At 51.7% G+C, this 11,554-nt stretch overlaps 1 protein-coding gene across 1 annotated transcript; it reads left to right on the top strand.

Annotated features, from left to right (window-relative positions):
* The first annotated feature begins 271 nt into the window (after positions 1-271).
* Positions 272-5,963, top strand: FAM217B (family with sequence similarity 217 member B). Its single transcript, XM_007951514.2, is given in 5 exon segments — positions 272-307; positions 2,079-2,142; positions 2,145-2,188; positions 2,298-2,383; positions 4,805-5,963. Coding segments are annotated over 5 exon segments (1,356 nt in total). The 5' UTR covers positions 272-304.
* Positions 5,964-11,554: the final 5,591 nt, after the last annotated feature.

Raw genomic sequence — 11,554 nt, 5'->3', positions numbered from 1 at the left:
GCTCAGAGTGCCCCGCCCTCCGCCGCCGCGCAACTTGCAGGGTTGCACTTGACCAGCGCCACCTCCCGGCGCGCTCCGCCCCTCGTGACGCGAGCGGAGGGGGGGAGCGGGCCCCAGAGCTGCCAGGGAGCCCTGCGCGCCCCGCCGCAAGCTGGCTTGGGCTGGGGCTGCAGGAGGAAGGCGCGCGGCTCGTCACGCGTCCTCTGCGCGGGCGCGGCAGGTCTGGTCAGCGTTAGTATGCGTCTGCTGGGGTGGGCACCCACAGATCCTAGGTCGCAGCTGCCCAGATGAAGGCCAAGGACAGATGCATGCTGTGGCTTCTTGAATTCTGGGCTTAGGAGGGCTGGAGGTGGGGGTGGGGAATGGACCAGCAGCTCGCTCTTGGGGGCCCATCTAGGTTAAGCATCCAGGTGTCCAGGTTAGTGAGCTCAGTGGACGTATTGGCTGCAACCTGGACCTTCGGCCCGACCTGCAGAGCCTGGCTGCAGAAAGAAGCGTTATGTCCACACTGCACCCACAATGCTTTGCTGCTGCAAATGGGCAACCAGTTCCTTTGAGTGTGGGGAAGTGCAGGCGCTGCTTCTGTTGGTCTCAGGCGGTGCCAGCGAGGAAGATTTGGGGGCATAATTTATGCCCCCTGACAAACAGTGCAGCTGCGCTGAGTCAGGCTCCAGGGCTCAGGGCGTTAATGTACCCGAAGCCCGGACTTGTGGCTTCTTTGTAGTCTGAACCACCAGGGAGACTGGGAGCTTGCTTCCTGCACCCTTAAGGCATTTGTCCCTTTTCCTCCCCCCTGCAACTTGTGCACACAAATGGAACTAGCGTTTGGTTTAAAGCCTGGTGGGTGAAATGATGGGGGGGCAAGATGCAAACGGTTTTCAGAGAGCCTTGTGGGGGGAGAACGTTGTGCAGAAGTCTTCTTTTTACTGCCCAGAAGGACAGAACAAAGAGAGGGCCAGAGCAGTGAAACCTGCACAGGATGGGTGAAGAAACTCTTCAGACTTCTAAACTTAGTGCAGCAGGTTGATGGGGTGTCCCTTGGTGACTGAGAGCCTGACTAAAAGGCTTACATGCTCACTGGAGAAGGGACAGGAAGGTCTCGGGAAGAAGGTATAAATCTTCAGTGCCCCTCCCGTCTGCATTCTGTTACTGGGGCAGGGCGTATTGCAGGAGGGAGAGAGGGGTCTTCACTCTAGGGCAGGGCACTGTCACCAGACCACTCAAAATTACCCGAATGGCTACAGTGTGTGTCGATGAGATCATGCTCCCTAACACACCGTGTAGGTTAGTGTGTAGGTCCTCTCAATGGATGGATGTGATGGGGAAGGCGGGAGGAGGGAAGTTCCTCGGGAGGGAGACACGCACACAGTCCCTGGTGGCGGGAATAAGTTGCTGAGTGAACGAAGGATTGGGCGGGGGCACTTGGGAGTGACAGCTGCCCCTGCTTAGCCTCACATCCATCTTCAGTGGGTTCTTTGCAGAGAGATCATCCATAAAGCTATGTCCGTATCTCTTGCTGGTGCAGACGGTTAAGTGCTCAAGTACTAAAACCTAAAGGTTGGTGGTTCACACCACCTGGGGCGCCTCAGAAGTAAGTCCTGGCACTCTACTTCCAAAAGGTCCCAGCCTTGAAAACCTCATTAAGTTCTGCACTATACACATGGGGTGGCGCGAGTCGGAATCTGCTGTACAGGAAATGACAACTGCACACACACACAGAGTGCAACCGCACACATGCACACAGAGAAAGTGCAACTGCACACATGCACACACACAAAGAGTATAACCGCACACATACACACACAGAGAAAGAGTGCAACCGCACACACACAGAGTGAGAGCGGGAGAGCGACAGAGCGAGGGAGAAAGAGGCAGTGTTTATAGTGTTTGATGTAATAGCAGCCTTGAAAGCCAGACAAGGGAAAAAGCCTTCACTATAAACACAAGGCAACAGCTGCCTCCCCCCGCCCCGTTTCCATACTTCACAAGTATTAAGAGTCGAGTGAAAAACCAAGTGGACACTGGTGAGTGGGACCATTTGTGGCCGACACTGACTTGGCGGTGCTCCGTTGCTTCTTTCCGGCAGCGAGGCGTCCTTTCCAGACCTAAGGGGAGGAAAGACTTCACTTCCTCGGCTGTCACCATCTCCAGGAGATTGAGCAAGAGTATTCCGGGCACTGCAGAAAAGGTGATGGGAGCTTTGACGGAGGCACTGGCTAGATTTGTTCTGCTTTTTGTTTGTTTGTTTTGGGGGTGGGCGTTAGCACAGTACTCATGACCACAAATGTGTTTTTCAGAGCATCCCCCAAACCCTAGATGATGACCGGCCACGTGCTTTTTTCAAGAAAGGGAGTAGGGTGAGGGAATTTCATCAGAGCAGCAGGTAAATGTTTCTTTCATGCAATAGCTTTATCTTGCAGAGGACAGGTGACCTCCGTTCTCCGGTCGCGCTTGTGTGTGGTTGGGGAAACATGTTTGTGTGTGGATAAAGAACATTGAGGTGACTGGCAAACGTGAGCAGGGAGATAGCTTTAAAGACTGCTGGTTGGTGAAGATTCCGGACATCATGTTTCTGATCATATTAGCGGAACCTGCATCCTGGGCTAGGTTTCCTTCCCACGTTCGTTTCTGTTTGTATAACCAGGCAGCTGATAATAATTAACCTTTACGGATGCGTGTTGCAGAGGGCTGTCAACAAACGTTCTAACAGTTGTGCAGCTCCGCTGTGGAGAGGACAAGACTCCAGAAAGAGTAAGGTGCTACTCTAGGAACACGCATGAGAGTGGTTGTAGCCTGCTGCCGCCAGGCAGATTCTCGCTCTTAGCGACCCTGTAGGGCGGTAGAACTGCCTGCCCCATAGCGTTTCCAAGGCGGCACCCTTTATGAAAGCACACTGCCACATCTTTGTCCTTGTGATAACACAATGCGAGTGAAAAAAATGGGGTTGATTTTACCTTGTAAATGGCAGGTAAATGGAATTAATGGATACGGCTTTTTGTGTGTGTGTGTCTGTACACACCCACCCACTGCCATCGAATCGATTCCAACTCATAATGTACACAGTATTTGTTAATTCCACTTACCTGCCACTCTCAAGGCAATATCAGCCCTATTTTTTTCATTCCTATAAGGTGCTCTGGTAGCGCAGTGCCTGAGGCATTTTGACTCCAGAAGGAAGACCGGGCAATCTACTTCTGTAAAGATTTAACCGCCTCAGAAACCCTATGAGGGTCACTATGAGTCCGAATCGACTTAATAGTGGGTTTGGTTTATTGTGACATAAGGCACCATATGATTTCATTTCCACCCTTTTCAACACAGTTTTCCCAGGACGCATTCTATCTGAAAGCACTGTAGCTTTGGGGTTAAGGTGGAAATGTATATACTGCCCTTCTGAATGTTAACATCTTAGTACCTCAGGATAGTGGTGCAGTTTCATAATCCTAATTACCAACTAGGAGCTCTGATAGCGTAGTCCCTAAGGCATTTGACTGCTAAGCAGAAGGCTGGAGGTTCAAACCCACCAGCCACTCCTCGGAAGGAAGGTTGGGCAATCTAGTGCTGTAGTGATGCCGCCTTGGAAACCCAAGGAGGGGTCGCTATGAGTCGGGTCCGACTCAACGTCACATAACAACAACAACAACAACAACAAACTGCTGATTGCATTCTGTAGACCTTGCAGTGCCCGTCTTACTCACATGTAATTTAAAGTGGGCACAAAAAAGAGATCTGTACAGTTTCCTTGTTAACAGTGTTATTAAACAGTGTTAGTCATTAACAGCTAGGAGCCCTGGTGGCACAACAGTTAAAGTCCTCGGCTGCTAACCGAAAGGTCGTGGTTCAAACCTGCTCAGAGGCTCTGTGGGAAAAACGCCCTGGTAACTTGCTCTCTTGAAGATTTCAGCCTGGGAAACCATATGTGGCAGGTCTCCTCTGTCCTAGAGGGTCTCTAGAAGTCAGAATCCACAGCACACAAGGTCGTGAACAGAACTGAGTGAGAATTCTGTGATGTATTGTTTTCTAATCGAATGTTTTTTCCAGTGTACACAATTGCCCTCAAATGATAACACACTGAGAAGTGTTTGTAGTTCTCTGAAATGTTAATATGTGATGTAAAATAGAGTCATGTGTTCACACTGGGTACATATGTGTTATACCACATTTGCTACGTCGAATTACATGTAAAAATTGTCTGTAAAATGATTTATCCTCCAGACGAGTTTGGAGGCTGTAAGGTTTTTAATGCCTAAGTTGGGAGGGAGCTCTGGTGGCGCAGTGCCTAAGGCACTTGACTGCTAACGAGAAGGCTGCCAGTTCAAACCCACCAGCCACTCCTTGGAAGGAAGGTTGGTCAATCTACTTCTGTAGAGATACTGCCTTGGAGACCCAAGGGGGGCTCGCTGTGAGTCGGATCTGACTCGACGGCAGTGTGTCGGGGTCACTGTGTCAGAATCGACTCATGACAACGGGTCTAGTAGTAGCTGACAGAGGAGCCCTGATGGTGCAGTGCTTAAGCACTTGGCTGCTAACCAAAAGGTTGGTGGTTTGAACCCACCCAGTAGCTCCATGGCAGGAAGACCTGGTGACCTGCCTCCTTACAGATGACGGTCTACAAACCCGGTCCGCCGTTCCACTCTGTCACATGGGGTTGGTTGAGTCCAGATGGACTTGACAGCACCTGACACCCCCACCCCCACAGCGCCGCCTGACCGATGCAGCTGGGGGTTCCTCCTCGTCTGGCTGTTTAACCACAGCCAGGCCAGTGTGTCACGTGACGGCCTAATGATGCTGTTGTTTTTCATAGCAACATGAATGCTGAGCCATCTGGGAATAAAGCACAACGTTTCAAGAGTTCTTCAGGAAAAAGGCAGGATCAGTCCCAAGTCCCCCGCATTTCTTCCCAGCTGAAAAGCAGCCTTGTCGGCGGCCCCCGGCAGGCAGGGGGTAAAGCTAAAGAAAGCTTTTACCTGGAGGCAAAGCCTGTAAAGAGTCGGCTGGGTCCCAGGTGTCAGGGGGCCCCAGGGAACCGGCTGTTCCTGGACTTTCAGTCCATGACCATTCTGGGTGAGGATGCCGACGAGGACAGTGCCAGCGACCTCTCCGACTCAGAGAGAGTGCCCATCGACCCTTCACCACTCACCCCTCCGGATCTTCGCCTGAGAGCCGAGGAGGTGGATCCAGCCTACGTCCATCATTCCCCAGATCAAGGCCCCGTGAAGCCCGACTACTGCTACCCCGATTTTCTCCCACCCCCCTTTAACTCCTGGGACCTACAGAAGATGGCCGAGCTTCTGCACGCAGAGGGCAGGGTGGACGCCGTGCCGCGAGTAGGGGGCCTCCTTGGACACTTCATCGGCCGCCTCGTTCAGCTGGAGTGGCTGCAGATTCAGACTGTGCAGACTGAGAGAGCGAAGGGGACCAAAGCAAAGCCACCAGCTGCCCCCAGAACCTTCCGGGCTCTGAAAAGCCCCGGGAGAAGTAAGCTCATGGCTGCTGCTCTGCCCAAGCCACTACCTCACCAGGAAGGGGTGTCACGGCCGGGCCCTTCACGGAAGCAAGATGGGCACTATGAAGATGCCCGTCTGTCGTACATCCCGTTTCAGACTTCGGCGAGACCTGTGGATGGGCCAGGCAGCAGCAGGTTGTGTCCCAAGAAGCAGGCCCTGGAAACAAGAAAGGAGGAGAAGAGAAAAAGGACAAGTGGGGGCACCAGGCTGCAGCGGCCAGAACTGGCCCGCGGCGACAGCAGCGACAGCAAGGTCCGCACCCCTGGCAGCCTCCAAGCGCCCAGATCCTCAGCCCTGATTCTGGACTCCACGGACCCCTGGAAGGCCCCCAGGAGCCCCGTGCACACAGATCTCAAGAAAAAGGGAAGTGCGGATAACGGCAGTCGCACCAGTTCAGCCGGCGAGAAAAAGCCCAAGACCAGCGGGGCAAAGCGAGGCTCCTGTCATTTCAAATGACATTGGCAGCGGTGATCACAAGGCCCCCCGGGGCTTGCATGTCAGAGCGCTCCGCAGTGATGATACTGTGAATTTGACCGACTCTGTGATGACTGGCAGTGAAGTTCTTGACGGGTTGTTTATCCGCCACCCCACCCGCTGACCCCAGCAGGGTGACCATCAGAGAGAGAGGCCTTCTAAGCCTTTCTCTGCGGTCACAGCCCTAAGCAGGCAAGAGCCCTGTCGGTAAAAATGACCAAAGCGGGTGACCTGCTAAGGAGCACAGGCACAACTGTCCAGGCCACGAGTCAAGTAAATTCTCAAAGAGCAGGCACCTACACAGATCAGATGGGGGTCCGCCTCCCAGCATCCGCATGCACCTCAGGAGATCGAATGGTTGTACATCTGCCACACTTAGCATCCCAGCTTTTGGACATAGTGGGAGGTCTTGGCCACCCCTCCCCTGTGGCCCTGCTTTTCCATAAACGTCAGGCACACCTCTGACCCTTCTCCCCTGAGAGAATCTTCCCCTCTGCCTCGGGATGGCGAGTAGAGCGGCCATTGAAGTCCTTTCGGGGTCGACTGCTGGAGCTTTGCACACGGTGGTGGGATCATTGCTTCCCCACCTTCCCCCTTGCAGACAGTTCTCCTGTAGAAGTGGTGGGTGCGGGCCCATGTTGAGTTCTCTGAAATGATGGTAAAGTAATTCACACAGGTTTTCTACTTGACAAGTCAGCGGGCTCCAGCTGATTGTTGCTAATGATTGAGGAGGGGAAGAGTGAAACGGTTGACACGGTAGATTTTCTGGAATGGATGACTTCTCCAAAGAAGAGCCCCAGGGAAACCGTCGTCCAGGATTCGTAAACGAAGGGCCTGTAAGCGGGTAACAGCTCTTGGAACCAGCCTGAACGTGACAGTTATTAACTTACAGACTTGAGACCCGGGTCCTGATGTCCTTAATTAAAAATGCTGGTCTCTGTAGTGTGCAAGAACAGGAATTAACAGCCCCTCCTTCTAGGGGGCTGGGGCGAGGACTTCAGGGGACGCTTCAGGATGGGGGGTACCATGAATCAAGTTAATGGGTAAGTGTTCGGTATCTGGCCCTAGGGCTGCCTGGCTCTTGGACATGCTGCCTGTTGGATTGCAGTGAACGGTGCCCACTGCCCGTGGTTGTCCGGCTGTGCTGTGAGCTTTCTGTTGGTGTTTGTGAATATCTGTAAGAACGTTGGGTGGCTCCTTCTTGGTGGACAGTATATACTAATGACTGTGGTTAATCTGATCCCTTTAAACAACTGTGCTACTTGTTTTTTTATACATGTATTTCTAGTCATTTTTATTTTCTCTCCTTAGGGCAAATGAAAACTTGACATTTTTTATTTCAAGATATATAATATTCTTCAAACTCTTCCACACAGTAGTAAATGTCATGAAAGGCACTTTAGAACTTGGTGGCATATCAGGACAAGATGCTTTTATAGTCAAAAGGGTAGGTAAGAGATCCTTTTAAAATCTGGATTCAGTCCTAAGAAGTGGGAACGAGATTTTTTTGGTAACTTTTCTCCCAGGACTTTATTTCCGGATCCTTCCGGATGCTTCTTCTCTTCTTTAGCCCTCTCGGTTCTCCTGCTGGAGAAAGCCCGCTCTTACACTGGGATCCCACACCTTTCCAAGTGAAGGAAAGACGCACGTGTCGCAGGTGTCCCTCGCCGTGGTCCTCGAATGTGCCACAGATGTTGTGCTCAGTGGGGCAGCTGGAAAATGCCACACTGCCCTCCCTTGCCTTTCGGTGGGCCCTCAGCACGTCTGCTTGCAAGCACTGAGCCCGCCCTGCATGCCTGCTCCCCACTGAGGGCCTTCCTCTGCCAGGCTGCTGTGTCACTCTTCCCGCTGCTTCCTGGTTGGCACACCTCTGCCGGCGTGCTGTAACCCAGAGACTCCCTGGGTTAAGACGAACGGGCTGACTGAGTCACTTCCTTTCCCAGGGCTGGGTCCTTGCAGACACTCTCAGTGATCTTGACTGACCCGGGGTGGACTGGTCTGTGTTTCCTCAACCCGGGTATCCTTAAGCTGAAGACCATCGTGACTGAGAAGTCTCTAGACGGTGCCACGTATGCTCCTATGTTTGTCCCTCGCTCACTTAATGGCTATGGGTGGTTTACTGTGGGGAACAGTGCAATGGCAGTATGTTAAGATACAGACATACTGGGAAAGACACTTTTTGCCCATTTACTGTTTGGCCTCTGGTTGATCCTGTATTGTAACCAGCATCGTTGCCGTTGGCCCAGAGCTCTTAATGGACAGTGTTTCGTTTTTTAAAGTTGGGTTTATTACAGACGGTATATAAGCACAATGATTGATCTCATCATTGCTGACACACACCCCTGCCACAACTTACTGCACCAGCTGCACAGATGAGAATCTTGTTTCAGGTGGACAGCGGAGGAGTTCAGTCATGAACTCTCACTTCATCAGATCAAAGCCACTGAGTGTCTTGGTAGTCTAGTGACATGAGTGTCTGTATTTTGTAAAGTGCCTCATTTCCAGGGAGTTGTTTACATACTCACTGTATTTAAACCAACAAAGCCCCCAAAAGTATTTATAGAGAGTGTAGGAAGAAACTCTTCAGGCTCAGAATCGGTAAATGGGTAAAGTTGTAAGACAGTGTTAAGCGGAGCTGCACGGTGCAGCGTATCCACTGTGACTGCTCAGGTTTGCAGACTTTCCCGAGCCTTTAGTGACTGAACAGGCTGAAGGCCCATAGCCAATGTGAGGGGGTGGAGCGGCTGATAACAGGGCGTTTGGGGAGAGGTGTCACTGGTCCTGAGATTGCGAAAAGGAAGAGGGCTTGTGGCGCTTCTCGGACCTCTTAGTCAGTTTCCAGAAAGCCACAGAGGTCCTGCCTTCCGAGTACGGATGTGCTCTGGCCCACGTTCCTTTATGATGATTCCCCTGAGCAATTCCATGGAAATACAGAGCCCGTAGTGGAATTGTCTGTAGGACGGCAGAGAAGCAGTGTTGACAACAGTTATTTATGTAAGGAGTACGCTTAGAAATCCTGACAATATTCAGCATGTTTGTCATTTGGTGTTGTAATTGTTGTATGTGTGCTTTGGCGTGTAATAAAGCAGAACACCTGAGCCTCTGTGGGCCTGCGTTTTCACTGCCTTGCCACCAGTGAAATGATGACAAATAAACAAATCTGCCTGGGTTTCTCTGGCCTGGTTTTGCTTCACTTTTTCTGCGGTTCTTTTTCACTTTATTTTCTTCCTGGTCATTTCAGTGATGTGCTCAGGGTGAAGTTCTGTTCCGACTCTCCTGTCTTCCGCAGTGTAAGGACAGAAGCACTGGATAACATTCCTGGGAGCCCCTGAGAAACATCGCTGTAAATTTTGTGTGTTCCCCATGCCCTTGTAACCTCAAAAAGGTGTTAGGGAGGAATGGTTATCCGAGCAGGATGGGAATTCAGGGAGCATAAAATTAAAGCAACGGATGCTGAAAGTGACTGGTTCCTTAAATATCTGGAAACAAATACTGCTCCTTTCAAAGAAGTCACCTGTTAGGAGATGTGTGAATTCCAGGTGTCAGTTTGAGCTGCTGCTGTAGACATTCTGGAAGTCTCTAAGGTCCATCCTTCTTAGTCTACCAAATAGTGGCCGTGGTGCTTGGGGTTTAGGAAAGCTTTTTGGTTTGGTTTCGGAATCCACCCTGCTGGGGCTTTTTTCAGCCAGTAGTTTGTACAAAAAGTGGCCTAGTATTTTTTAGATGTTGTTTTCTGTGTTGTCCACAAGGTGGCGAGTGAACCTTTTCAAGTAGCACTAAATGTGTTCTTTGGTGCCTTCTAATGAAGCAAGGGGAGCTCTGGTGGCGCAGCGCCTAAAGGATCTCACTGCTAACCAGAAGGCTGGGGGTTCAAACCCACCAGCCACTTCTCAGAAGGAAGGTTGGGCAATCCTACTTCTGTAGTGATACTGCCTCGGAAACCCAAGGATGGGTTGCTATGAGTTGGATCCGACTCAATGGCAGTTTTGCTTTGGATTCAAGTAAGAATTTTTTTTTCTGGAATTAGATGAAAACGAGAGAGAAAAGGACTGTTTGTCTCAGGGATGCATAGTAGGTCTTCATGTAGCTTCATCTATGCAGGCTTCTCTCTCACCCACTGAAAACTCCCTTACAGTCAAACACTATCTTCTAACACAGAGCGAGGCTCAAGAAGGTGACATAAATCACAGGTTTCTAAAAGGTCAGAGACTCCTGTTTCTTGTATACGACTTGAAACTACCTGTCCTCAGCAGTTCAGTATTTATGGAATTAATAACTGGGGAAAAGAGAAACATGAGAAAAAAATCATGAATATAAGGTTGGGTCACATTTCAAAGTCGGTCAGTGGGAAAGGTTTTAAGAAAGTGAAAAAAGGAGCTAGAGAATGCTGCACAGCTGTTCTCAGAAGTCACCAGAAGCCACCAGATGCATCTCGCATTGGATCACGTCTCCAGGGCACCGCTTCTCGCCTTGATCCTCAGGTTCCGAGGCCCATCCCAGACCTACGCAGCCATCTCTGTGTGTAAGAAGAGCCTCAGCACCCTCGTTTGAGAAACACTGCTTCAGGGTTCTTTCTGGCTGGCAGGGTCCCCACCCACCATGTTGGCCGTTTTCTCCACACCTTACAGCGATGTGTCAGCTAAGCAGGCCCCAAGGATGAGTGAGTGTTGCCTCTGATAATGCGCCCCATGGAGAGCTAGGTCCTGCAGGTACTGGGATCGCGGCCTGTCACGCTCTCGCCCCTCGAAGATGGAAACTCACCCTGCCTTCAGGCCTTCCCTTCACTCTGTCCTCTGGGTCCCTCGCCCGGCTGTGCCCCCAAACTGCACCCCCAGGGCTCCTGTCCCCCCGCCCCTAGACCTGCAGATGTCCCCCGTGGTGTGGCTCTCTGACTTGTAAGGCCCCAGTTGCCAGGCCTTGATTCCAAGCACAGAGCTGCGTATGCGGTGGAGGCAGCCTGAGCCTGCCCCGCAGAGCCCGGGCTTCGACCATGTGCTGACCGCTCTCCAATAGTAACTACTCCCTTGACTGAAATGGTCAGCGTGAGAATTAGCCACCAGTCGGCACCCTCTCAGCTGACGCTGAGGTAAGACAGTTTCCTGCCCATTTCCTTTGCTTTAGGAAGTTTGGTTTCAAAACAAGGTAATGTGACAACAAAGAGTACTGGTGGCGCAGCCCTGGGCTGCTCACTGGAAGGTTGGCAGTGCGCACCCACCAGCCTCTCCGTGGGAGAAAGATGGGCCAGGCTGCCTCCTCAAAGATGACAGCCTTGGAAGCCCTATGGGCAGTTCTCCGCCATGACAGGGTCCCTGGGAGTCGCGGTCGGCTGGGCGTAGTGGGTGATGTGATGACGAGGTGATGTGTTAAGCTAACCGGGGTTAAGGCACCCAGCTTTCATTCTAAAGCTCGCTCTTTGCGACCTTATGTACCAATGGAGCGGGGTCCCAGCTGGTCCCTTTGTCCTGGAGTCCACTGCAGAGACCCTCAGCTTGGCAGAGGCCCTCCCCACGGGCCGGCCTGTCCCGTCTTTCTTCCCTCTGGCTTCTGCTCCAAACCCAAACAGGCCGATCATC

The sequence above is a fragment of the Orycteropus afer genome, unplaced genomic scaffold (genome assembly GCF_000298275.1).
Source record: "Orycteropus afer afer isolate SDZICR_OR568_19922 unplaced genomic scaffold, OryAfe1.0 scaffold00295, whole genome shotgun sequence".
Lineage (NCBI taxonomy): Eukaryota > Metazoa > Chordata > Mammalia > Tubulidentata > Orycteropodidae > Orycteropus > Orycteropus afer.
This window is presented reverse-complemented; position numbering and strand designations above follow the sequence as displayed.